At 51.1% G+C, this 27,919-nt stretch overlaps 2 protein-coding genes across 2 annotated transcripts in view; both read right to left on the reverse strand.

Annotated features, from left to right (window-relative positions):
* MERTK (MER proto-oncogene, tyrosine kinase) overlaps positions 1–6,818 on the reverse strand; it is an 80,512-nt gene extending 73,694 nt beyond the window's left edge. Inside the window, exons 1-2 of the mRNA XM_079110649.1 lie at positions 6,783–6,818; positions 5,895–6,297 (exon numbers count right to left, since the gene is read on the reverse strand). Of these exons, the coding sequence (XP_078966775.1) occupies positions 5,895–6,181 (287 nt within the window). The 5' untranslated portion in view covers positions 6,182–6,297; positions 6,783–6,818. The remainder of the gene's footprint in view (positions 1–5,894; positions 6,298–6,782) is intronic.
* Positions 6,819–20,192: 13,374 nt separating this feature from the next.
* LOC306644109 (tyrosine-protein kinase Mer-like) overlaps positions 20,193–27,919 on the reverse strand; it is a 32,738-nt gene continuing 25,011 nt past the window's right edge. Inside the window, exons 3-4 of the mRNA XM_079110685.1 lie at positions 22,336–22,436; positions 20,193–20,359 (exon numbers count right to left, since the gene is read on the reverse strand). Of these exons, the coding sequence (XP_078966811.1) occupies positions 20,271–20,359; positions 22,336–22,436 (190 nt within the window). The 3' untranslated portion in view covers positions 20,193–20,270. The remainder of the gene's footprint in view (positions 20,360–22,335; positions 22,437–27,919) is intronic.

Consider the following 27,919-nt stretch of genomic DNA (forward strand, 5'->3'; position numbering starts at 1 on the left):
CCTGGCTCCTGCAAACAAAAGGTGCATTAACATAAAACAGACTCAGCTCGGGGGCACTGGGCAGGAAGTATCAGACTAGTTACTTCTTCCAGTGTGTATGCCCTCAACCTTGGCATTTGGACCATAACTTTTACTGCTTTCCCTTTTTAATTTATCTTTTGCATTATTCTACATTTACTTCTGTTTCACAGTTGCAAAATACAGAGGCACAGGGCAGCCATTAAAGTATTCTGAAAACTTAATAATCTAGAGAAATGTTCATCATATATTAATGAGTAAATGAATATGACAGATTATAAGAATATTAATAACAATGTGAATGAAAGAGGACATATAAAATCATCTATGTAATAAAAGACTAATTTATTTAAAAAATATTCAACTGATAAATGTTTGAAAAAGTTTTTTTGGCGTTGTGATATTATGGGCCACTATATAGATATATATATATATTTGATAGATTACTTTGATTTTTAAATTTTTTTATGTCACCCTATTTTTTATTGGTTCTTTTAGTTATACATGACAATAGAATCTGTTTTGATAAAATTACACGAGATGGGATATGTCTTATTCTAATTAGGACCCCATTCTTGTGGTTGGGCATGATGGTGGGATTCACTTAAGTATTTTGATGTGTACATGGGAGAATCATGTTAGGTTCATTCTACTGTCTTCCCCTTTCTTTCATTCCCCTTTCTAATCTATTGAACTCCTCTTTCACCTTTAATGTGGTTTCGCTTCCACATCAGTAAAGACATTGGATCTTTGGTTTTTTGGGATTGGCTTATTTCAGTTAGCATGATAGGCTCCAGATATTTCCATTTACTGGCAACTGTCAAAAAGTCATTCTTCTTGATGGCTGACTATATTCCATTGTGTGTATAGATACCACAGTTTCTTTATCCATTCATCTGTTGAAGGGCACCTAGGTTGGTTCCATAGCTTAGCTATTGTGAATTGAGCTGCTATAAACATGGATGTGGCTGAGTCACTGTAGGATGCTGATATTAACTCCTTTGGATATATACAAGGAGTGGGAAAACTGGTGGGTCCATTCCAAGTTTTTTGAGGAATCTCCATAGTGCTTTCCAGAGTGGTTGCACCAATTTTCAGTCCCACCAAGGATTTTCGAAATATACATGGTACCATTTTCAAAAAAATCACACACACACACACACACACACACACACACACACACACACAAGCTAAGCCCACGTAGTTCTGCAAATCTTTCAGGGGTACTCTCATGAAGGAATACCCAATCTCTAATCTTCCCAGAGAAGGTGAGATTCGTACTTAAATGCCCTTAAACTCCTGACTTTTCCATCTTTCTTCCCCTCCAGTTTCAATGAACGGAGGTTTGACTGCAGGTTGCGGTCACTCAGGGGCAGAAGCTCCCTCCCGCTGGTCCTCAGGCTGGACCCTCCTCCCTTACAGTGACACTTCCTGTCAGACCTGAAATCCAAGGGCAACTCCACCTCAGCACACTAGCAGGACCTCACCTGCCTGGCCCTTGCCGTGGGATCCCTCTTCCCGCCAGTCCATTTGCAACCACACCCAGGGACCAGTGAGGGGAGCCCTCCATATCTACCAGAATCAGACTCGGCTGAGCCAGGGGACACAGAGGCCTGACTCCCAGGAACTCGCAGTCATGGGAGACCGTTTCAGACAGCCTGGGAGTAGGTGGCCCTGTACAGAGGTGGCTCAGCCTGAGGACTTGCTGGTTCCCTGAGCAAATGGCTTCCCTAACTCCACCCTGTCCTGCTCCTCACAGAGAAGCCCCTCCGGTCCCAGCCCCTTCACCTGTGGGACTCTAAATACAGGGAAGGCGGGCTCGACCATCTTGCTGGAGGCCAGATCTGGTATGGCCTGATCACTCACAACCCCTTCCTTTTGAAAAGAGTACTGGCTCTTGTGTTTATTGATTAGGTAAGCTTTTGGTGATTAACTGATCTATCACCAGCACCGTCCTCCGACGGTGAATCCTTCCTCATCCGCGCGGATGTGGCTGAAACCCCCACGGACCAGCGCAGCCAAGGTTAAACAGGGACAGCCCTGACTTAGGATTTTTCTGACTGCAGGGTGAAAGCAATCCTCACTCAGTAGGCTCGGCACCTTGAAGTTTGGACCTCGATCTCCTCTCCAGGCTAGCAACAGTGGTGTGACTGATACTCCTGTGATCCTGGGCAGAGGCCAGGAGCTGCAGCGCCGGGTCGGCCACACCCAACTCCGCAGCGCTGCGTGGCTTGGCTGGGATGCCCAGGTCAGGTGTGTTCCCTGCATGTCTGACTTTCTCAATTTACGATGAATTTATGGGCATGTAACCCCATCATAAATCAAGGACCACGTATGTGTGCAGCACCCACCATCCTACCGGCCTCTCAAAACCTTTAACGGCTAGGAGCTTAAACGGTGAGTGTAGATACAAACTGGGGGCCCTCAGTCTGGAGACCTGATCACTTCCAAAATCCATGCACATTCCACCTACACCTACTGGCAGAACGGCTGCGCATGACAATGAGACCTCACAGGGAGCCGCCCCACGACCCAGCTCTGCATGCTGTTTCTCTGCAGGGTCCCCATGGCCACCCCAAGACACGGTCTACATTTTTGTGTCTTCCTACGATTTCAGGACCAGCTGGCTATCTCCTGACCATAGGCAAGTCACCCTTCAAATGGGGACTTCAGAGCTCTCAATGAAACGATAGCAAGTTTAGGGTCTTCGATGTCCTTCAATGCCAAGAAATTACACACATATTTATAATTTGATTAAGTCACTGTAATTGACTTCCTTGAATCACACTGGACAGCCCCTGTGGCACCTGAACACTGCCTTAATAAAAGGGAGTATCTCACAAAGATGGGTCTGATGTCCTGAGTGCTACCCAGTTCATTGTCTGCCATTCTACGACTTCTGACCAGGAAACCCGCTTTAAGACTTGGTTTTGAGGTAAATAAGATTACTCTCCTTTAGAATGAGTGCGTACATAATAAGCTGAATACAAGCAACAAAAAAATTCTAAGTTTCTCAAAATGTCACCCAGTTCCTTCTGAACACTAAAGGCACAAATAAACTAAGACCTTGACTGCAAAGCTTCAAAACTCTCCAGATGCTCTTCACCTGGCTCCTTAGAGCCAGCCCCAAGCTGCAGTCACATGGTCCACTGCAGCAGAAGGAAGGCTGGGAGATGTGGCAGCTGATCCAGGGACACAGAAGCCCATGGCTGACCACACCCAGAGAGACCACAGGGCTGTGCGCCGCCCCCCACCAATAACACCCAATGAGACCAATGTGTCCATTCTCTTTCTCTAAGCCTGTAAACAACACCTCCCTTATTTGTTATTAAAGGATGATTTTACTTTTCTCATCAGAAGTTGCATCTATATAATGGTCCTGCATCTGCATTCCACCCTCAACACACAAAAAAATGTCAGTCAAATGTCCTGCGTGGCTGGGAGCAATGGTGCACAGCTGGAAGGAGCTTGAGGCAGGAGGATGGCAAGTTCAAGGCCAGTCTCAGCAACTTAGTGAGACTCTAAGCAACTTAGAACCTGTCTGAAAATAAAAAAAAAAAAAAAAAAAAAAAAAGGCTGGGATGTGGCTCAGTGGTTAAGCGCCGTGGGTTCAATCCCTAGGGCCAAAAAAAGGACCCTGCCAGGGAAATGCAGAATCATGTTCTTGGCCTCGGGGCCTGGGGTTGACACAGGGAACAAGCGGCACCTGGGCAAAGAGGAGAGAGAAGTGCCTCTCTGTGCAAGTATTGCCAGACTGAACTGGCCGACGACTGAGCTCTGTGGTGACTGCAAGGTGGCTTTCTGGAAAGGAAACAGAAAATGATTCACCGAAAGCCATGACACAGTGCGGGAGAGTGCCAAGTGTCGGGCCAGGGAAAGTGGAAACAGCAGAGATCAAAGAGGGCTTCGCAGCCGGCGGAGGGATCCCAGGCACAGGCACGGGAGCGCACTTCCACCCCGCAGGCTGACCTCACCCGGCTTTCCACAGCCACAGGCCCCCAGTGCCATGACCGAATCGCAAAAGACCTGCGATGGAACAGAAACCCAAACCCCTCCAGTCAGAGAGGCGATCTGAAAGTAGAACAGTGATCACCAGTTTTGGGGTGGGGGGGGGGGGGGGATGGGGGGGGGTGGGGGGGGGGGGGGGGGGGGGACCCGGAGATGGACAGCAGGTTCCAAAACCTGAGTTAGGCTGGAGGAGGAAGATCTACCGCCCTGCAGCACAGTCAGGAGACCACAGGTCACAGTGACCTGGCATCTATTTTATTGATCTAGAAGAGAGAAGCTACAAGCCTGCGAACACAAAGATGACGAGGAGAAGGGACAGCTGATCAGCCTGATGGGATTGCTGGGCTGTGAGCATGTTAAATACCACACTGCATCTCATTAAGATGCCAAACGAAACTGGAATCCCAGCTACTCAGGCGGCTAAGGCAGGAAGATCCAAGTCGAAGGCCAGGCTGGGCAATTCAGTGAGACCCTGTTCCAAAATTTTTAAAAAGGGCCGGTGGCAGGCCGGTAATCCCAGTGGTTCAGGAGGCTGAGGCAGGAGGATCGCAGGTTGAAAGCTAGTCTCAGCAATTTAGCAAGGCCCTAAGCAACTCAGTGAGACCCTGTCTCTAAATAAAAAGTAAAAGGGCTGGGATGTGGCTCAATGGTTAAGCAACCCTGGGTTCAATCCTCAGTACGAAAAATGAATAAATAAGATTTAAAAAAGATAGCTCATGGTACAGCACCCCTGGGCTCAATCCTCAGTAACACACACACACCCACATGATGTAAAATTAGTACATGTTAATAAATAAAGCCAAGAAACAAAGGAGAAGTGGGGAGAAGCAAACCAACCATCGCAGGTTCAGAGGAAGGAGCGGACGGCACCAAGGCAGCTTGAGAAGAGGAGTAGCTAGCCGACAAAACAGGGCAGCGGCCCCATCCTGGGAGCATGGAGCTTCGGGATGCACCTTCCGCTCGGCTGGTCCTGTTCCCCTGCTCGTCCAGCTTGCTCTTGCTGAACAAAGGGGAAAACTGAGGCGGACAGGCAGCCAAAGACCTGTCTCATTCCCCAGGCTTTGGTCCTCCACCTTCTCTGCCGCCCCAGGCCCGAGGGCGACGGCTACATCAGGACCATGCCTCACAGCAGGCAGATCCTTGCCAGGACGTGGGAGGCAGGCCAACGCGGTAAATAAAAGAAGCAGGAGGACTGTACTGTTTTAAAGTCCCCACTAACGGTGACCTTGGTGCCTTCTCAAGCCCCTTGAAAACCACTTTTCCTTGGGTTGGGGGTGTAGAGCTCAGTGGCAGAGCCTGAGCTTACTATGCCCAGGGTCTGGGTTTGATCCCCAGCACTGCAAAGAAACAAGCACTATTTCAGCTGACTAGTAGAAGTTTTGTTTGTTTGTTTGTTGCTTAGGGCCTTGGGTACCGAGGATTGAACCCAGGTGGGCTTAACCTCTGAACCACATCCCCAGTCCTTTTTATTTTATTTATTTTATCTTGAGACAAAGTCTTGCTAAGTTGCTTAGGGTCTTGCTAAGTTGCTGAGGCTGGCCTCAGACTTGTGATCCTCTTGCCTTAGCCTCCCGAGTTGCTGGGATTATAGGCGTGCACCATGCTCCTGGCACTGGTGAGCCCTTGGTCTTAGCTGCACTGGACACTGACCTGTAGCTCAGGGGGCAAGCAGCCACCCTTCCCCACCCCCAATTATCCGCTGACTCACAATTCCAATGGGACTCAATTTAAAAGAAGTCAAGAATACAGATGGTCACCCATTTGAGAGCTTAAAGAAACATAAAAGCTGTTTTGCTTGGTTTGTTGTCTTAAATGAGGAGGCTTTGTTTCAATATGACATCTAAAAAGAAAAAGAGAAAGCCACATACCTGAAGGATGCAATTATAGACGTGACCTCGTCATCCGGGTAAAACTGGGTGATGGCATGATGCTCTCCAAGTTCCTTCCCGTCTTTCCACCAAGTAATGGCAGCGTCCTGGTAGATGTTAGGTACATTGATGGAGCAATTGAACTTGACATCTTTATGTTCAGAAAGGATTATGTGTCCAACCGTGTGATTAAAGGCCAGGGGAGGCAGCTTTGATGCAGCAGAGGTCACCTGGGGGACAGCTGTATTCCCTGGATGTGACCCTCCAGTCTGGGTTGGCGGAAACATCCGGGCAGGCTGGACCCTGCTGTGGTGGGTGGAGGTGAGTGGCACATGGTCAGCTGGCAGGTTTCCAGGCAAAGGTCCTGGGGACAGCTCGGTTTCTTTCCACACCTCAGCAATGGCTGAAAAACACAGCACCTAAGTGTTAGCCTTCAAAGTATGGGGATGATCCTCCACTTCCCAGGTCGGAAGAGGGAGAAGCAGAACATCCTCCGTGCCTTCAGCGAAGGGGCACAGAACTTGCTCAACACACACATCCATGTGCACTCCCGTTCCCAAGTCACCACTTGTTCACAAGCCCCCTTCTGAAGACGGATCATGAAATAAGACTGCCGGGCTTGGAATGGGGCTCCGTGATGGAGGCCTGGTTCAGCCTACACAAGGCCCTGGGTTCAGTCCCCAGCGGAGCAGCAGGGTGACAGGGAAAGGAAGGAAGAAAAAAGAAGGAAGAAAGAAAAAGAACCCCACCACCACCAAGAAAATCTTGCAGGGGATGCTGCTTGGTGGTAGAGAGCCAGCCTGGCATGCACAGGGCCCTGAGTTCAACCCCTAGTACCGCAAAGGAAAAAAAGATCTTTTAAAAGTGGCTCATTCAAGCCCTTCCCACCCAGCTCAGCAGGAAGGAGGCAGCGAGGAGAGCCACGATTCCTGTCCTGCTGTCTGCTCTGACTCAGACTGTGCTCTGAACTTCGCCAATAGTTTTGAAGACTGAGTGGTCCGACTTTGTACAAATTTGTACAATTTTTGTTACCAGAGTTGGAGCTTCCAGAAAATGCCTGCCTGCTGGAATGAGCCAGGAAATGTTTTTATTTCATCTGGCCCATAACTGTTTCTAAAAATATAGGCTCCCGTTAGCTGTACTTTTAGGGTATTTAAGGCATTTTGGGAGCGTGCATTCTATGCTGGTTGTTGTTCATTCAACTATGTCGCTGGCAAGTGGGTGGAGGAGACGTGGGCCCGCAGGCCATGCCACAGGTTGGTGACATGGGGTACACAGAGGGTCCATCCCTGCCAAGGGCTGTGCCTCCAACTCGCTCAGGACCTCACATCTGCTGAGTGCCCAAGTGTGCGTGCAGAGAGCAGCTGGTCTCAGCGCAGGGTCATGCCAGAGTTGGTGAATAAGAACAAGGGACCCCGTTAAACTTGAGTTTCAGATAAATAACAAATAACTGCTAGTGTAAGTATCAGCCAAGTGCTTAGCAGGCCAAGGGAGGACAGGAACAAGAGATGTGGAGGCAGAGAGGGGACTGGGGATTTCTCCCGTGTCCTCCCGCCCTCTCACTCTGGTGGCATGCATCCCTTGGCCTGGGCCATCGCTGAGCCAGGAGCCCTCTCAGTACAGCCTGGGAACTGCTCCCTCCCTGCTGGGGTCCACTCCTAGGAGGCAGGATGAACGCCAGTGTAAGAACCCAGGAAAACTGGGATCACAGTGGCACACACCTGTGATCCCAGTGACTGGGGAGGCTGAGGCAGGAGGATCACTGGGCCCCTGGGTCACCTTCTGATTATAAAGGTGACACGACTTGTTATAATGAATACCAACATGAACTGAAGAGTGTGCAGAACAAAACGGAGAGCTGTTCTGCAGTCCCAGCCCTGCAAAACAACCAACCTCTCTTTACAGACTGGGGTCTAACCCTCAGTTCTGGGGAAGTCCAGCCGCCACCTGCGCTAGCTGCTAGGCGAGTGGGGGAAGACCCGCCCTTGGGAGTCCCTGAAGTCCTGAGTGGCACCTCACCCCCAGGCACCCCTGAAGGACATCTCTGCCTTTCACTGGCCAGAATTTGGTTGAATGCTTCAACTGCCAATAATACTGATGGAGTGCCCTAGGTCCCATTTGCTGCGCTAGCCCAATAGGTAACGTAGGCGCCAACCCAGGCACAGAGCGGCAGAGGGTGGCAGGAGTTAAAAGCGGAGAGGGGACTTGGCTGGCAGGCGGACGGGAGGTGCAGTGGTTTCAAAGTGTCCCTCCAAAGTCTGTGTGTCAGAAACTGAGTCCTCAAACTCATCCCTCAATGGCATTTGGGGGTCCTCAGGAGGGGTGAGGCTCGGATGAGCCGGGGTGCCTGTCCCCAGGCATGGCACCAGTGAGAGAGGTGGGGCCAGCATCCTGCTGTCTCCTGGGTGAGGCCTCTGGCTGTCCAGCACCCCGTGGCCAGGGCAAAGGGCCTCCCTGGGGATGTGCTTGCCGTCTACAGGAAGCCCCTGCACCCCCGCCCTCCCAGGCGAAAGAGCCGGGCCCTGGATGGCTGGACCCCCATTTCACTTGTGCCAAGAGGTGGATGGCATCGCTGGCAGCTTCCCTGTTACCCAGGTTAGTGTAAGAAGGCAGCTGTCCTATGAGCACAGTGAGACTTCAGGTCAACGCGAAGGACTCTGGATTAGTCAAGAGCAGCGACGACCCCGCCGAAAGGAAAGGTCCCACCTTCAGTTACTTGACCTGGCGGACAGTCCCGAATTGTAAATTGCTAACTTGGCTTGAGACGATGTCCTCAGACCACTGTGGAGGAAAGGGACCCATGTGTCAGCACGTGCACAAGTGTGACAGGGCCCAGCATGGGGGCACCACGCTGGGGGGCAGAGGCAGGGCTGAGGGCACCAAGGGGAGGTGGTCGAGGCCACGCGTGCCCCAAGAGGTTCCAGCTGGTGTGCAGCTGGAGGCAAAGGCCCAGGCATGGTGGAGGAGGGTGAGGTGGCCTGTGAAATGTTGGCTGGACGCCATAGCACAGGCCTCTGATCCCAGTGACGCAGGAGGCTGAGGCAGGAGGATGGCAAGCTTGAGGCCAGCCTCAGCAACTTAGCAAGACTTGGTCTCAAAACACAATCAAAGGGGCTGGAGGTGTAGCTCAGTGGCTAAGACCTACCCCCCCTGAGGTTCAAACCCCAGTACTGAAAACAGAGAAGGGCAGACTCTTCCTGTGGATCACAGCGGCCACGGGGCTGCCAGATAAAAACCAGGACACTTCTCTCCAGTGAAATTCCAAATAAACAGTGATTATCTGGAGCCAGGGCACCAAGGGGTCATGGAAGACCACTGCGGCCACAGGTCAGTCTCTGGGGCTTGGAGCAGGAAGAGGAGAGGGTCTCGAGGTAAAGCGGGACCCTGGCACACCAGGTAAGTTATCCTGCCTCCCTGAGCCCTGGCTTGGAAGGTCTGAAGGGGCCTGGGCCTCCGAGCAAACACAAGGGGCTTCTCGGGTGGCACCCTGCTTCCGTATGGCCCTGACCCCCACTTGTCAATTTTGGTTTAAAAAAAAAAAAAAAGCAGCTGCGTCTCCCGGGACCCTGGGCATGCTCTTCCACAGTGTGAACCCCAGGAACTTCCGGAGCCACAGGCAGCCCGGCCTCCCCTTCAGCCAGGCCCCTGCTTTTCACCCCAGGTATTCGAAGTTCCTCCAAAGAAGCACTTCGACAAAGAAGCTTCCGAAAACCCCAGGCCCTTCTGTAGGGGGACACCAGGGAACCTGAACATTCCGGAATCTGTGACTTTTCACCAGCCTCTTCTGATGCTCCTGCCACACTCTCCAGCAGAGAACACTGGAATCTTCCAGGGCAAGGCTTTCAGCTCTCGACGCCTGGGTCCCAGCCAGAGCTTGAGTTTATCGGCTTAGGGAGCAGTTTGGGCACTGGGATTGAAAAATTCTCCTCTGGTGATTCTATGGCACAGCCAGGTTCAGACCTCTGCTCTAGAGAAGGGACACAAGGCGCCAAAAGCCCTCGGCCGGTCCTGGAGTCCTGGATTAGCCCAAGATCTCCGGCCAGAAGGCTCAGGTTGGACCGCGTGTCTTGGGAGGTGGGGATACGGCAGAGGTGAGGTGAGACTCAGACCCCAGAGTCGAGGAGCAAGGGTGGGCCCCAGCTCAGCCACGCAGAAGCCAGATGAGCTTGGGTAAGCCACTTGTCCACCCAAGACCGAGTGTCCTCATGGTACAGGGAGACAGATGACACCTTCTCCCAGACACAAGAGCCAGGCACCAGGCAGCTAAAACAGTGCTGTCACCGAATTGAAGCCAAGACCGTGGGCAGGTGTCGACAAACACCCATGCGTGGTACAGGGCTGGGCTGGGCCCCGGGGCAAGGCTGCCAGCGTGGACGACACCGGGCTCAGTCTTCATCCCCAAGGAACATGCAAATGTGCAAATGGGATCTGCAAACACTCCAAAGTAGAGCCAGCAGAGTAAGGCACGTGGAAAAGGATTCTAGACTCCAACGCACCTGCCAAGAGAGCATGCCCAGACTGTACTGACAGGTTTCCTATCCACATCGGAACCATGAGACAGAAAATGCTCTTGTGAGAAATTAAACCATTTCTTGCCAGGAGCAGCGGCACACACCTGTGATCCCAGCAGCTGCAGAGACCGAGGCAGGAGGATCTCGGTTCAAAACCAGCCTCAGCAACTTAGTGAGGCCCTAAGCAACTTAGCAAGACCCCGCCTCTAAATGAAATATAAAAGGGGCTGGGGATGTGGCTCAGCGGTTAGTACTCCTGCGTTCAATCCCCAGGACCCAAAACAAAACAAAACAAAAAACCCTTTTAAAAAATTAAACCATTTCTCTACTTGGTGATACATGAATAATTATAAATATGTTATAAACATTCTAAGTACATACAAGTGTTCTGCAAGACTTGCAGAAAACACTGTGCATGGAGACGGTCTGGCCTGTACAGACATGCGATGAGTGGAGCTATTATTTCCATAACGTGAAACATCTGATCCGTCTGGTTTCAGAGGTGCACTAGCCATGCCTGGACCAGCAACACCAAACATATGGAACCCGTTAGGCTGACTTAGCCCTCAACCCCTGGCAGTGAAATGTGAGCACACGGTTGTGTTTACTTAACCGGGGTGCGGGGGGTGGGGGGTGGGTGTCCCTTCACTTTCCCCTTGGCAGCCGGCCAGGTGTCAGGAGAGGCGTGGTGGCAACTCTGTCTGGCCAGGGTCTGGGGGCAGAGGTCTGGGGCTGGTTCTCCTTGGGGTCCAGAGGGAGCCTGAAGACTCAGCCCACACGTTTATCACCTCCATCCTGCTGCCCCCCAGGGTATCCTGCCCAGCGATGCCGGAATTCCTAGGACTAAAATGCCATTCTTTGTTTCAAGGAACATAATTATTTCCTTGTAAAATCCGACTATCTCTGGAAGACCAAGCCACCGAGTACAAGTCTGCTCCAGTCTTTCCTAAGGGATGGGTAGTAAAGAAACCCCCTCAAGAATACATTAGGTGCACTGTTCTCCAGTTTTTCCCCCACAAAGTATAACTTGAAATGCTGGGCGACATATAAGATAAACATTGCTTCAAACCCTGAGAGACGCAGAGACCAGAAAGTGGATATGGTGGCTGCCAAATCCTGGGGGGCTGTGAGTCAAAGGGAGTCGAGTTTCAGTTTTACAAGATGAGGGGAGCTCTGGAACGCGAGGGTGGCGACCGGGGGACATCTCGAGTGTACTTAGCACCCCTGGACCGTACCCTTAAACACGAGGAACATGGTAAAGTTGATGTCAGGCGGACGTTACCACAATTAAAAAAAAAACAAAAACAAAAACCCACACGTGGAAAAACACGAAGGGTGGAGAGAAAAAAGTGCACCAGCGAGTGACCTCGGGGTCCAGGAACAACGGGCCTGGGTTTTCTTTTTGCCCCACATACTCCAGCTTGGAGCCAGATGCCAGCAATCCGGAAATGCTATCAATCAAACAAGAGCAGAAGGGCAGCCTTTCAAAGGAACCGGGAAGGGGCAGCTAAGCCGGGCAAGGCAGCCACCAGAGCCCAGGGCCCCATCCCAGCCACACCAGCAGGAGTTACAAGTACAGAGCGCCACAGCCACACTGCCACCAGGGTCAGCCGGGGCCTGGAGGTCACCCCTGGGCCTGGAGGTCACCCCTGGCTGGAGTTAGTAAAGACCAGGTGGGGAGACTCAGCTTCTACCCCTGTCACCACAGGCAGGTGAAACCCCGTCCTCCACACCAGGTGGAATATGGGCTTCCTGGAGAGTCCAGGTCGGCTTCCACTGTGAACGTGAGGGGAGGCCTCCCCTCCACGTCAGCAGAGCAGCCTGAAGCACGCCTACCCACCTACCCAGGCAGCAGACCCTGACTCCAGCTGGAGCAGCCAGGGGACCAGGTGGAAGAGGATTTAAGCAAGATCCATGGCTTCTCGACATGATACCCAGGAGCCGAACTTCAACAACATTCTGATGGCAAATGAAAAGAATACCAGCTCCAAGATGACAGGATTATCTGGAAAAGCTTTTCATGAATGAATGAATGAATGAATGAATGAATGAATGAATGAATTCAAGGGTACTGGGAATTGAATCCAGGGATGTTCTACCAATGAGCTACATCCCCAGGCCCCCTGACAATTTTATTTTATTATTATTATTATTATTTTTTGGTACCAGGGATTGAACTCAGGGACACTTGACCACTGAGCCACATCCCCGGCCTTATTTTATTTAGAGACATGGTCTCACTGAGTTGCTTAGCTCCTCACTTTTTGCTGAGGCTGGCTTTGAACTCTCCATCCTCCTGCCTCAGCCTCCCGAGCTGCTGGGATTACAGGCGGGCACCACCGCGCCCGGCTCCCCCTGCCATTTTTATTTTGCAACAGTCTTGCTTTAAAATAGCCCAGGCTGGCCTTCAACTTGTAATCCTCCTGCGTCAGCCTCCTGGGTAACTGGGATTACAGGTGTGCACCACTAAGACCAACTAGAAAAAGCTTCTAATGATGCAATCATCAAAATATTTCCATGAGCAGTTATGAATATGCTTGAAACACATGAGAAAAATAGAAAGCCTTAGAAACGAAACAGCAAGTCTCAGTAAATAAATAGTCATATCATTGCAGTCTGGAGGAGAGAAGGAAGGGCAAATTGAAAGAGTACACAAAGAAACAAATCTAGCAAGACACAAACCTAGATTCAAAAATCTGCATGAATCTCCAATAGAATAAGGCCCACCAAATCCACGCCAAGATAAATCAGAGTCAAACTTCTGAAAACTGAAGACAAAGCATGTTAAAAGTACCAAGGGAGAAATAACGCCTGGCTACAGGGGCAAAGCAATTGAAAGACCATGGATTTCTCATCAGAAACCACAGAAGGACAGAAAAAGGAGTCTCGGTGGTTCTCAAGTGCTGAAATGAAAGAAGGTCAACTCCAATTCTATTGGTAAAGCAAGGCGGGGTAAAGGTATTCTGAGATGAAGGAAACCAAACAGTAGATCTGCTGTGAATAGCTAGAGGAGGTTCTCCAGACACAAAAGGAACAGCAGAAGAAGAAAGGCTGAACTATCAGGAGGGAGGAAAACACAGGAAGCCAAAATACAAATAAATGCAACAGACTCCCCTGAGTATTCTAGATTACATGTGATGGTTGAAGAAACAGTGTAACACAGATGCGGTTCTCTATATGAAGAGGCAATACTGAAGACAATTACATCACAAACAGGGAAGGTAGAGAGATTTGAAAGGACGAAAGGATTCTATATTTCACTTCAGGTGGTAAAATATCAACACCTAATATACCAATGATTACATTAAATGTAAAGGGAGGGGGATGTGAGTAGGAAACACAGCGGGGTGAACCAGACATCACTTCCCTGTGCTTGGGTGAATACATGACCAGCGAAACTCCACAGCACGTGCAACCACGAGAGTGGGATCCTTATTAGGATAAGATTACAATGTGACCTGCAGTCTGCGAAAGGCACTCTACTGCTGTACGTGTCTCAAAAGAACAAAGAACAAAACACACAAAGTGAGAAAGATAAAAACAAATAAGCTTGCTCCGGGGGAGTGCTCTCAGGAGAAGGGATGGGACAAGAACACCTGGACATTGGTGGCAGGATGGGCCAGGCCCCCTGTGGGCATCTTCAGCAGGTGTGGGCAAAGGCAGCTCAAGACAGGGGCCTCTGACCCAGACCCCAGCAGGCGCCCAGGGCAGGCGTTCAGGCATCCAATCAAAGCTTGGGCGAGATTAAAAAACTAAGTTTTTCTGCAATTCTTGCACATTTTGCGTTACAGAATTCAAAGGCCTGGGAACAGTCAGCAAGCAGCTGGCTTGACAGAGTCCCTGAGCGCTGGCAGTCCTGAGGCCAGCGGCCTGTGCCACTCTGCTCTCCCTGACTTAGCTAAGCCCTTGGGTTCTGCACGTGGAATAACACCCAGGGCTGGGGGAGGGGCGCTCAGTGGTCCAGCACCTGCTGTGCAAGCACAAAGCCCTGGGTTCCCCTCCAGCACCAAAAAAAAAAACTCCCGCTCTATGCATTTCACAGAACCGGCGAAGGCTGGCAAGAGGGCCCAGTGCATTCGAGGCCCTGCCACAGGCCTCAGGAGTGGCCCCCTGCAGCCAGGCCGGAGACCCTGAGAGGTGAAGCCGGGTTTCAGAGGATCTTAGGCACCAGGTGGAACACCAGGTTTTAAAGCTGCGGGTACTGGGAAGTCCAGCCGGAAATGATATGCTGCGTATTTGGGAAGAATTCCTCTGCTGCAGCGGAGAGTGACTCACTGTGTAGGTGGCTGGGGCGTGGGGCACGAGGACTTGCGACCCAGGACCGTGGTTAGGATGTGACAGCAAGTCTTGGTGCCGAGCCAGGAAAGTCTGAATCAAGGCCGCAGTGGCGGAGAAGCAGAGGGAGGGAGGGGCACAGCTGGCATCTGAGAAGAATGTGCAGATCTTGGGGACTGACTGGTGCCAGGAAAGAGGAAGGACCTGGAGACCTTCAGGTGTCTGCCATGACTGCATAACCATGGCAACAAGCCTTCACGGCACAGCGCCAGTTACAACGTGTCTCCGCTGGCAAACGGGCATTTTTTGTTTTCAATACCAGGGATTGAACCAAGGGGGGCTTAATCACTGAGCCACATCCCCATCCTTTTTTGTATTTTATAGAGACAGGGTCTCACTGAGTTGCTCAGGGCCTTGCTAACTTGCTGAGGCTGGCTTTGAGTCGCTGGGATTACAGCGTGCGCCACCATGCCCGGCTCAAACAGGCATCTGATAAGCACTGTGGGATTCTGGGACAGCTGAACAGAGGTGCCCAGCGCTGGTCATCCCCTCCCCAAGGAGCCAAAGAGAAGGTGGACAGCTAGCTGCCTGCTCAGGAGATTTTGCATTGTGATGGGAATGGTCATAAAATAGAAGGGATGGAAATGCACTTTTAACATGCTATTCTGATGTCATTAATCTGAATCCTAGTAAAAGTATTCTTTTCCAAAAACAAAAGGAGAAAAAAGAAAAAATGTTTTTTATGGGTGCATCGTAATGATACAAAATAGTGGAATTCCTTGTGACATATTTATATTTGCACATAACATAATCTGGTGAATTTCCTTTCCTGTTACCCCTCTTTCCCTCCCTCCCTTTGCCCTCCCCCGTCCCCATCATCTCCTGGAAAAAAACAAAACAAAACAAAACAAAAAACCAACTCTTGCTGAGAAGTCAGCAGCGCTCTTCAACCACTTCACAACAGGCAGAGTGCTTGGGCAACGGGCTGCTGTGTTCATTTAGAAACTAGGTGCAAATGTTAACTCGGCGGTTTCAGTAAGAGTTCTTCATTTGGGACACAGCTCTCTGCCCTGGAAATTCTAGAAAAGCTGGTGAATCCAGCTGTCTATGAAAGACTAGTGAGGACCTCCACTGTCCTTCTGCTGCCTGGCGCGGGGTGGCCCCCGAGGGGAGGGAGCTGCCGCCGGGAGTTCTCCTGCTGGCCATTGCTGCCCTCCCGGAAGCCCTGGACAAGCCCCTGAGGATATGAGCAGCAACAGTTCAGTTCCTGCTCCAAGAGGCTCCCAGCCCCTGGAAACAGATGGAGGGGTGAATCAGATGCAGACGTGCCCCACCCAGGGGGAAAGGGCTCAGAGCTGCAGGGGGTGCCTGGAGCATGGGTAGCACTGAACCCTGACACCCTGTTTCCCATAATAGATACTCACCATAGGGTCCTTAGGCATAGAGGACCTGTACAACAGCAACCATGGAGCTACTCAGCACAACAGCAACTAACAGCAGCTAATAGCAACAATAGCCACTAACAGCGAAATAGAACAACTGCAACAGTGCACTACAATGAAAGCTATGTGAAAGTGGCCTTGCTCTCGCTCGCTCGCTCTCACTCTCTCTCTCTCTCTCTCTCTCTCTCTCTCTCTCGCTTCTGGAAATTTCCATGTAGTATTTTTGGACCTGGTTGACCATGGATAACAGAAACCATAGAAAGCAAAAACCTCAGAGAAGGGGAACTACTGCATTCTAAGAGTTATCAGACCTGCAAAAGGTAAGGGCCGTTACTGTTGCATGAACGTGAGGGTGCTCCTCTAGGAAGGGCAAAGGGCGAGGTCTTTGGGGAGGGAGATTAAAATGAATCAGAACTGAAAATATGCCCACTTCTCCCTTCAACACTTTCAGAAATCTCTCCTAAACACAGCTGCCTTACCACAAAAAATGAAAAGTGTATGAGGCGAAGCCTCCATTAACTCAGTGTAACACATCTGAAAACATAATGCTGTGCCAGGAGCACACCTGTGGTCCCAGAGGCTCGGGAGGCGGGGGCGGGAGGATGGTGAGTTCAAAGCCAGCCTCAGCAACTTAGCAAGACCCTGTCTCTCAAGAAAAAATAAAAAGGGCTAGGGATATGGCTCAGTGATCAAGTGCCCCTGTGTTCAATCCCTGTCTCCCCGCCATTAAAAAAAAAAAAAAAAAAAAAAAAAAAATATATATATATATATATATATATGGGTTGGTGGGCACAAGACCAGAAATCTTTTCTAAAATAATCTAAAATCAGATGTCAGGAAAATAAATTAAAACCATAATAACGTACCACCTTGACATCGACAAGGATGCCTAGGATTAAGGTGACTGACCCTATCCAGGGTCACCAAATATGTGACAGGGAACAGCAGGAATTCCAGGTGAGGGGATGAGTCTACAGACTGGCCCACTGTGCTGTCTCTGAAAGGGCAACTGCCCTGCAGCCCTGCCAGGCTTAAGTCAACAGGACCTGGTGCATTCCTCAGCAAATTACAGCTGTCCGCGGAGACATGCAGGCCCCAGGCTCCGCCCGGCTGATAAGAACACCAGGTAGCCTGCGGGGGCCACCTCTGTGACCTTTATACAGACCAGCTTCCAGGACTCAGGGAGGTCAGGACAATTAAAACCCAAGCCCTCCAACCATAACACCTGTAAGAACAAGCTCCAGGGACCAGGTGGCCCGGTGTCCTCCTGGATGTGAGCACGTCGTCATAATAGGAAAACCTCCCCTCAGGGGTAGGACTGGCGCACAGTCGGGTCTTGGAAGTCTGAGGCAATCCTGTTGTCAGTCAAAAGACAAGAGGTGGACCTGAGTGGAACTCTGGAACCTCCCTGGGACCCCCCCAGTAAAACTGGAGGTCAAGCTGGATGTGGGGGTGCACGCCTGTAATTCCAGCAGCTTGGGAGGCTGAGGCGGGAGGATCCAGAGTTCAAAGCCAGCCTCAGCAACTTAGCAAGGCAATTCAGTGAGATTCTGTCTCAAAATAAAAAATAAAACGGGCTGGGGGTGTGGCTCAGTGGTTAAGTGCCCCTGGGCTCAATCCCAGAACCAAAAATAATAAAACTGGAGGGCAGAGGGCCAGGGCAACCCTCTCCTCCCTGAGAGGACCCACTCTTTCCCTCAGGAGTGCCCCGTTTCCTTTTTTCCTATCCCTCCTAATAAACTCATGCCACCTATTATGTACAACACATTCGAAATCTTTCCAGGGACGGCAAGACCTGGTAAGAATGGACAAGCTAGGTCACTTTGGCTTTGTGACAGCTGGAGCCACTGAATCTCACCGCTGGAACGGAACATGGTACAGTCGCTTCGGAAGTTCCGTTCAGCTTACACCTACCATGATCCAGCAATTCTGTCCCTAGGTGTTTGCTAAGAACAAGTGAAAACACAGGTCACCAAAAAGACGTGCACAGGAGTACGCACAGCTACAGCTTCCACCAAGCCAACACGTACAACGCTCTCGCGACAAATGGATAAACAAAACCCACACATGCCACAAGAGATCACTGTCAGCAATAAACAGCAACGCACAGGGAGTCACGGGCAGATGCCACCGGACGGCTGAGGCATCTCGGCCGAGCTGCTGGTTCCCTGGGTGCAGCAGCTTGCGGTCTACACAAGCGCCGAAGGTTGACTTTGCCTGGATGTACAGTGTCTCTTTGGGGGACTTCAGAGAAGTCACCCTGCGGCGGGCAGAGAGCCCGACTTTAAATTGATTTTCAACACAGAATTCTCTCAGTACCAACTGCCTGGAGAAACTTAAGAAAACTCAGATGAAGTAGAGAAAACCCCAAGTTCCTCCTGCAGTCAGGGTTGGAAAACTGCCCCAGGGGCCACCCCTACGGGCTGGCATTCCCATGCTGACCGTCCACAGATGGAGGAGCCACTGAGCCCGCCGCAGCCTGACCCTGAGCAGAGGTGAAGGGCGGAGGCAAGCCCTCGTCCTGCTGAGCACCCGGGCACACATTCTCTAAGAAGACGGACCAGGAGACCAGACAAACATACGTGCTGACCACTGACTCTGACGGCTTCAGGCTCTCTGCCTTCTGTAGGGTGACTGCTCTTAAGTCCCCTAAAAAGGCACTTTATTTTCTTAAGTTTCTTCAGATTCTTTTCAGAGGAAGAATCTGAGAGCGTGAGTCAGTGAAAGGTCAGGAGAGTAATCAAGAAGGGAGTCCCTCAAGTTGTGTCAAGGGATGAAGGGCAGAGGGAAGGACAGCAGAGGCAGAGAGGAGACAGTGCAAAGGTCCTGAGGCAGAAAGGAATGTGACATGGGCGGGGAGAGGAGGGGGCTGGGTGCAGCACTGGAGCCAGGCAGGAGGGGCTCCAGTGGAAGCCACTGCAGGGTTTTTAGCAGGTGGCTGACCTGGTCTGCTGCTAAGGGGGAGGACAGGAGTAGGGACAGGCTGGGAGGAGTACAGAAGAGCTGGGGGGGCAGAGATCACAGCACCAGCAGTAGAGCCCAAGAAAAGGCAGATCAGCGTTTTGGGCAAGCAGAGCTCACAGAATGCTGTATGTTGTGTCAATGGGACAAAGAGGAAAGGGACACTATTTACTAAGAAGGGGAATTCAGGGCGGAACAGGGGCATGGGGGTTGCGTTTTAAGACGCCCACATACTCAGCAAGCAGAAATGCAGGGCCCGTGGGGGGCGGGGGTGCCTGAAGCTCAACTGGAGGGTGGGGCTGGAGACTCAAGTTCAAGGCCGACTTCAGCAGGCAGGATCCCTGAGCCAGGATCTGGCAGGGGCAGGAGAAGCGGCAGGGCCAGGGGGGAGCGGCGCCTGACACACAGAACTGCCTCGTGGAGAGGCGGGCTCAAGCAGGGGGAGGAAAACAGACAGGTGTCCGAAAGCCCAGCGATGTCCGATGTCCAGTGTCCGAAGGTCCAGGACTCCCTCAGGCACCCAGCGGGGAGCAGAACTTCCGCTGCTGGGGAAAGGGGCGGGCAGGAGCAAGGGGACCATCTCTGTGAGGAGCCTTGTCCCGAGTGCGGGAACAGGCTGAGACGCCTCATCTGCGGGGAAATCAAGCCGACCAAGGAGTGGCAGTTCAGCCCCATCCTGCGGACTCAGAACGTCCTGCTGCCGGCGGCGCGGCGACCACTTTCTAGCTATGACCTCAACCAGGTCCTCACCTTGGTGGCTTCGCAGGTGCAATGCCTCAGGGGCGGCAGGACCAAAGGGAGGCCAGCCAGGACCCTGCGCTGGCCTGGCCAGGCTCAAAGTCACCCATGTGGCCATAGGAGCACCCTGGCAGTGCACCGGCCCACCCGAGCCCAGCCCTGGAGCCTCACTGCGGTCCCTCCCGCCTTCCCATCTGCCTCGTCCCCCAACTCGGCTGCACACTGCACCTCTCATCCCTCTGCCCTGCCTGCGTTGTGAGCCACAAGGGTCACCAGACTTTGGATCCCCTCTGCCAGAGATCAAATAAACACAAAATTACAGAAAAATAAATGAACAAATACCCCGAGCTCCGCCGCTTGGGCTTACCAGGCACCGTGAGGACCGAGGGGGATTTTTCGGGCTGTTCATTAATGCGGCTGCTGTTTGAACCCAGAAAATGTTGACGGGCTCAGGGGGGCCCACGGCCTGACAGGTAAGGTTGAAGGCGGTGTTCTGGTGACGTCACGCTCTCGGGCTGCTTAGTGAAGTGAGGAAGTCCTGCAGGGAGGAGTTCAGGCCACAACATGTTACCACATCAGAAGCAGGGCCCGCAGGGACCCACTGACCCCTGCTGGGATTGGGGCCTACGTCCCAAGTTGAGGCTGAAGTGCTCCCTAATTTGGATAAGAAAGCACAGAGGTTCATCTTACCAGCCCACCTCTAGCTGGCTTTCTAGGACAATTCCCCAAAGGAACTAAAAAACGGGGACTCAGAACTGGTTTGACCAGGTGAGGGACAATTCTTAAGTCAGGTGTTGCTCTGATGCCTGGCACCAGTTGGCAGGTCTTCAGTACTTCTCACCAAACAAACACAGAGCGAAGATGCCATGTGACACACCCTGCCTGAGTGTCGAGGGCCAACCTGTTGTGCGTGTGACTTTCAGATGGGTGATGATGGATTCTGAAATCCAGACAGTGGACAGCAGTAGTGGCATGCTCTAGGCCCTGGTCTAGGGCTTTCAGCACACACTCTGCAAAATCCAGACATTGTGGCAGGGCACAACCCTTTCCAGAGTTGTTGTGACCCTGAGATCTTCTACCATGATTCCACACTCAGGGCTACGAGGAAACTTGGAAATATCTCTGAGAAAGCAGTCAGTACCTTTTTGGAGCATGGGTCCAAAATGTTAGCAGATCAAGCTAACTGTCCCAAGGCATTTAAAGTGTGTTCTTTGGGCTGGAATCTCACAGATCTGGTTCCAGCCGGAATGAGGTGCGACATTTGTGAAATAGGATTTCTTTTTTCCTGTTTCAAAATTTTCTAAAACTTTGAACTGAATGTGTTTCTGTCCTGGGGATTTTTTTCTGGGATTCTAACAAGCAAAATGTCCTTTACATTTTTTTCCCCAGATTAGCAGCAAATCTAGGAGACCCCCCCACTCCACCTGCCTTTAGTTGGAGCACTAACAGTCCAGCCTGGAACAGACCCAGTGCAGAGGTCCCAGAGGGGCCTCCCTCCTCGTCCACTCCCCGTCTCCACCTCTCCCACACACAACCCCACTCCTCTGTCCCTCCTCCCTCTCGCAGGCCTCCCTCCTGCTGCACCAGTGGGTATCAAGTTCAGGTTCACAAAGGAATGGGTAGCAAAGCTTGTGGCTGAAAAGCCTGCTCTACAGCCTGTGATGAGGAGGCTCAGGAGAAAGTAGGAAAGACAGGGGACCTGAATGTTCTTCCCCAGGACAAAGGCAATACTGGCTGTTCCTGTCTGGTGTCAGACAACCTCGTGTGGATGTCATGAGATATGGCAGGGAATTTCTTCAAGCTGTGTGCCCAGGGAAACCTATGAGGGCCCAACGCCCCAAGAGCAGTCCAGGTGGCTGCTGACTCAGTCCAGAAAACCAATCACCCTCTGTGTTTGACCGAAGCACATGAGAGACAGGAAAGAATGCCAAGCAGCAGGCAAAGGGCCACTTGCCCAGGGAGGCGGTACCTGTGCCAGCTCTGAGGACTGATGACAATGGAAAAAGCCCTCAGAGTTTTTTGGGTTTTTTTTTTTTTTTGGTACTGGGGACTGAACCCAGGGGTGCTTAACCCCTGAGCCACATCCTCAGCCCTTTTTATTTTTCATTTAGAGAAAGGCTGTTGCTAAGTTGCTCAGGATCTTGCTAAGTTGCTGAGGCTGGCTTTGAACTTGCAATCCTCCTGCCTCAGCCTCCCGAGCTGCTGGGATTACAGGTGTGCACCACTGTGCCTGGCTGTCCTCAGCTTTTTAAAAATTATAAACAACTGCAGACAAGGAGGTTCACAGTCCCTTTTGATTTCTCCTCCAGTGCTAGTACAAAGCTCAGACTTTTAACTAGTGAATTAATTCCCCTATGATCTAAAGTCTAAAAAGAGGATCTTGTAAAACTTCATTGCTGATGGATTTGCAAGACATATAGGATCAAAACTTGAGACTATTACACACAAAATGTTCAATACACGTCCTAAAACAAACAGCTGTTGGGCCACGGCCCCCCTGGCCTCTAGCCTTACCTTGTACCTCAATGTAGATGGGGTCCGACACGATCTCATCGTTGTTTATTTTCATCTTACAGATATACGACCCATTGTCTGAGCGCTGAACACTGGTAATACTGCAAAGAAAAATGCATTAAGACATTTGTAGTCTTACAAATTTTTAAGCCCCTATTATGGAACAGGAAGTTCTTCAACTTCCCTGCCGTATGCTGTGATGGTTCATTTTATGTGTCCGCTGGGCCAGGCTGTGGTACCCGGCTGTTTGGTTAAACGCTACCAGAGGTGCCTGTGTTAATAAGGGAGTCCAGCTCTGCCCCCACCCCACCCTGAGCCTAGGTTACTGCAAAGATTTTTCCATAAATAATTCTACAGTCAGTGAGTTGCTGCCTGGACATCCAAGTCAGGGCTCCCCTGAGAAGGCGGGGCAGGGGACAGGAGGGGGTGTCTGGGGTCTCCTTCCATCCCAGCTCAATCAGGAGGCTCAGTCTCCATGGGAGCTCTGCTGGGAAGGCTCCCAGCTGAGAAGAACAAACTCAGGCGACTCAACTACCCAGAGCAGTTACAGAAAGGACACGGGAAGGGGAAGGGGATAACTCAAGAAAATGCCCAGAACCGAAGACGAGGGTCTTTTCCCAACCAGGCCCCTGGGAGGGCAGCTTCGTGGGCAAGAAGAAACCTGGCAAGAGGTTTTTCACACCCTGAGATAAAGGGAAGATCATGGACGCTTTCAGAAAGAGAAATCACAGGTCACTTATGAGTCCATCCATCCGCATCACGCTTCTCAAGAGCCACTCCGAATTCAAAGAAATACATCAGCGACTTCAAAATTACAACAGGAAATGATTTTCCTTGTTTGAATTCTGTATCCAGTCAAATGACCTCAAAGTCAGGGTAGCAAAGGGGTCTTTTCGGACATGTGTGTCCCAGGAAGTTAGTGGACAAGAGCTCCATGCCAGAGCCAGGAGGGAAAGCCAGGAAGAGGGGTACGGGGCCCAGGGCAACAGCAGCAGGGAAGCAGGAGGAGCAGGTCCCCAGAACAGCACAAAGGAGGTGCAGTGGGCCCAGACCAGAGGGCATCCTCTCCAGACTGAAGCAGGAGAAGGCAGGGAGCCAGGACAGTGTCTCCCAGGAGGAAATCAGAGCTGAGGGTTCCACTGTGTCAGGGTGGCACACAGGACCTTCCTTTCCAGTTTAGGGAAGAATGAGCCATCAATATTGAATAAGCTGCCCAGCGAGGAAACTGCCACATTCAGGGAAATCAAAAAGCTATTCAATAATAAAAAATGGAAACCACACACAAGAAAAGCTATTCAAGAAGCAAAATATAATTATAGCACAGTGCATGACTCAGCCAAAAACAGAATTTCCACAGCCACCAAAAAATGTGACCCCTGGGTATTGATTTAACCACAGCTCTGAGTAACACTGTATTAGATTAACACTCCATCCCGAGAACTGGCACACACACCAACAGATCTCCAAGGGAAGGGCAACCTCAGCTCCCCATGGGGACGGGGCTGGGGGCTGGGGCCCAGGAGAGAAATTTTCAAGAGCCAGAATGTTTTATTATGTGTACACCCTGCATTGAAAAAAAAAATGATGCAGAAATCTCATCAGGCTTTGGTCAAATTAGGAGGCGTGAACCAGGGAGGTTGAGAGGGACGGCAGACTCGGCCTCCGTAGACTGGCCTCATCTGTCTAGACAGGAACCACCTGGTCACACTGCAGCGCCTGCAGCTGCAGGAGCCCCTCACCCAGGGCAGCCTGGCTGGTGGCCCCAGGACCCTCTGCCAACTCACAGCGGTCCCCGGCCCTCGTCCCGCCACACTGGGCTGCTCTGCTAGGAAAAGGCTCCTAAGTAGCAGCTCTCAGCCCTGAAATCTCTTAAAGGAATGAAAAAGGGGAGTGGGGGGGGACAGGTCACCCATATGTCCAGAGCTGTCAACGCTCCTAGGGGGAAAGCAAGGTGGTTCCCAGGGGCTGCAGGAGGGAAGGATGGGGAGCTCCGGCTCCAGGGGACAGAGTTTCAGTTCGGGAAGGTGGGAAAGCTCTGTGGTCGGATGGCGGCGCATCAGAGTGGGCAGCGGTGGACTGACACAGCCAGAAAGGGGTGAAGCGTTCCAGTCATTCACCATGACAAAACACAAAACCGAAAACAATGTGATAACGAAGCAGGAGGTGGCCGAGGCTGAGGGCAGATGCTGGGAAACAGCACAAGGAACTCTGGGCCGGGGCCTCAGGTGCAGAGTCAGTGTGCCCGGCGGCCTCTGTGGTCACCTGCCACTGGTGGCTTGGCTCTGTTCTTATTTTCCAGGCTTCTGCTGATTGCTCGTGTATGATTCCCCTTTCGCCGCCACCAAGAGCAACAAGATCTGTCAAGATGCATCAGTCAGAGACACAGCAGGCCAAGCGAGGGGGCCCTGGGCGCGGCTCCAGGAGGCTCAGGGTGCCAGGAGCTCGCTCAGACACGGGGGACCCCAAACTACCCGCCTGCATCTTTACAAAGAAACTGAGAAAGCAAAACGCTTCCAGTTCAGCCACGGGGACCATGGCAGAATTTAAAGAGCATGGGGAGGCCCTGGAGTGACAGGAAACACTCTCCCTTCGCCACGTGTCCCAACAGCTAGGTCTGCCCGCGTCCGGGAACCTGGGTCCTTGTTTGTGCTTGAGAGACTGAGGTGTCCTGGTCCTGCCGTCCAATGGCCCTATCCCCCTAGACCACAGGGCCTTCTATGTGCTATGCCAGACTGCAGGGCTGGTTATACTCCAAGACTACACTCTCCTTTGGAGACTCCAGGAAGAGGTCTTGGCCAAGCAGCATCCTGGGGCCTGGATGAGTGGCCATCTTACCCTCCCAGCTGGTACTGGACATCAACAAGGAGGGTAACTGGCCAGAGAGCCTAGGAGGAAGCTTGGCCAGTGACTCGAGTCTGCAAAGGAGGCTGGTAAGGGCTCTGGATAGGAGGTGGGGGGAGTTCACAGCTGGAGTGCACACTGACCAGGAGAGGACAGAGGGGTGGGCTTTCAGGAGTAACCACCAAGCTATCCATTATAATGCAGTACCCCACCTGGACTCCTGGCTCCTGCAAACAAAAGGTGAAGCATTAACATAAAACAGACTCAGCTCGGGGGCACTGGGCAGGAAGTATCAGACTAGTTACTTCTTCCAGTGTGTATGCCCTCAACCTTGGCATTTGGACCATAACTTTTACTGCTTTCCCTTTTTAATTTATCTTTTGCATTATTCTACATTTACTTCTGTTTCACAGTTGCAAAATACAGAGGCACAGGGCAGCCATTAAAGTATTCTGAAAACTTAATAATCTAGAGAAATGTTCATCATATATTAATGAGTAAAATGAATATGACAGATTATAAGAATATATTAATAACAATGTGAATGAAAGAGGACATATAAAATCATCTATGTAATAAAAGACTAATTTATTTAAAAAATATTCAACTGATAAATGTTTGAAAAAGTTTTTTTGGCGTTGTGATATTATGGGCCACTATATAGATATATATATATATTTATGATAGATTACTTTGATTTTTAAATTTTTTTATGTCACCCTATTTTTTATTGGTTCTTTTTAGTTATACATGACAATAGAATCTGTTTTGATAAAATTACACGAGATGGGATATGTCTTATTCTAATTAGGACCCCATTCTTGTGGTTGGGCATGATGGTGGGATTCACTTAAGTATTTTGATGTGTGTACATGGGAGAATCATGTTAGGTTCATTCTACTGTCTTCCCCTTTCTTTCATTCCCCTTTATCTAATCTATTGAACTCCTCTTTCACCTTTAATGTGGTTTCGCTTCCACACATCAGTAAAGACATTGGATCTTTGGTTTTTTGGGATTGGCTTATTTCAGTTAGCATGATAGGCTCCAGATATTTCCATTTACTGGCAACTGTCAAAAAGTCATTCTTCTTGATGGCTGACTATATTCCATTGTGTGTATAGATACCACAGTTTCTTTATCCATTCATCTGTTGAAGGGCACCTAGGTTGGTTCCATAGCTTAGCTATTGTGAATTGAGCTGCTATAAACATGGATGTGGCTGAGTCACTGTAGGATGCTGATATTAACTCCTTTGGATATATACAAGGAGTGGGAAAACTGGTGGGTCCATTCCAAGTTTTTTGAGGAATCTCCATAGTGCTTTCCAGAGTGGTTGCACCAATTTTCAGTCCCACCAAGGATTTTCGAAATATACATGGTACCATTTTCAAAAAAATCACACACACACACACACACACACACACACACACACACACACAAGCTAAGCCCACGTAGTTCTGCAAATCTTTCAGGGGTACTCTCATGAAGGAATACCCAATCTCTAATCTTCCCAGAGAAGGTGAGATTCGTACTTAAATGCCCTTAAACTCCTGACTTTTCCATCTTTCTTCCCCTCCAGTTTCAATGAACGGAGGTTTGACTGCAGGTTGCGGTCACTCAGGGGCAGAAGCTCCCTCCCGCTGGTCCTCAGGCTGGACCCTCCTCCCTTACAGTGACACTTCCTGTCAGACCTGAAATCCAAGGGCAACTCCACCTCAGCACACTAGCAGGACCTCACCTGCCTGGCCCTTGCCGTGGGATCCCTCTTCCCGCCAGTCCATTTGCAACCACACCCAGGGACCAGTGAGGGGAGCCCTCCATATCTACCAGAATCAGACTCGGCTGAGCCAGGGGACACAGAGGCCTGACTCCCAGGAACTCGCAGTCATGGGAGACCGTTTCAGACAGCCTGGGAGTAGGTGGCCCTGTACAGAGGTGGCTCAGCCTGAGGACTTGCTGGTTCCCTGAGCAAATGGCTTCCCTAACTCCACCCTGTCCTGCTCCTCACAGAGAAGCCCCTCCGGTCCCAGCCCCTTCACCTGTGGGACTCTAAATACAGGGAAGGCGGGCTCGACCATCTTGCTGGAGGCCAGATCTGGTATGGCCTGATCACTCACAACCCCTTCCTTTTGAAAAGAGTACTGGCTCTTGTGTTTATTGATTAGGTAAGCTTTTGGTGATTAACTGATCTATCACCAGCACCGTCCTCCGACGGTGAATCCTTCCTCATCCGCGCGGATGTGGCTGAAACCCCCACGGACCAGCGCAGCCAAGGTTAAACAGGGACAGCCCTGACTTAGGATTTTTCTGACTGCAGGGTGAAAGCAATCCTCACTCAGTAGGCTCGGCACCTTGAAGTTTGGACCTCGATCTCCTCTCCAGGCTAGCAACAGTGGTGTGACTGATACTCCTGTGATCCTGGGCAGAGGCCAGGAGCTGCAGCGCCGGGTCGGCCACACCCAACTCCGCAGCGCTGCGTGGCTTGGCTGGGATGCCCAGGTCAGGTGTGTTCCCTGCATGTCTGACTAATTTACGATGAATTTATGGGCATGTAACCCCATCATAAATCAAGGACCACGTATGTGTGCAGCACCCACCATCCTACCGGCCTCTCAAAACCTTTAACGGCTAGGAGCTTAAACGGTGAGTGTAGATACAAACTGGGGGCCCTCAGTCTGGAGACCTGATCACTTCCAAAATCCATGCACATTCCACCTACACCTACTGGCAGAACGGCTACGC

This window comes from Sciurus vulgaris (genome assembly GCF_902686455.1).
Source record: "Sciurus vulgaris genome assembly, chromosome: 14".
Lineage (NCBI taxonomy): Eukaryota > Metazoa > Chordata > Mammalia > Rodentia > Sciuridae > Sciurus > Sciurus vulgaris.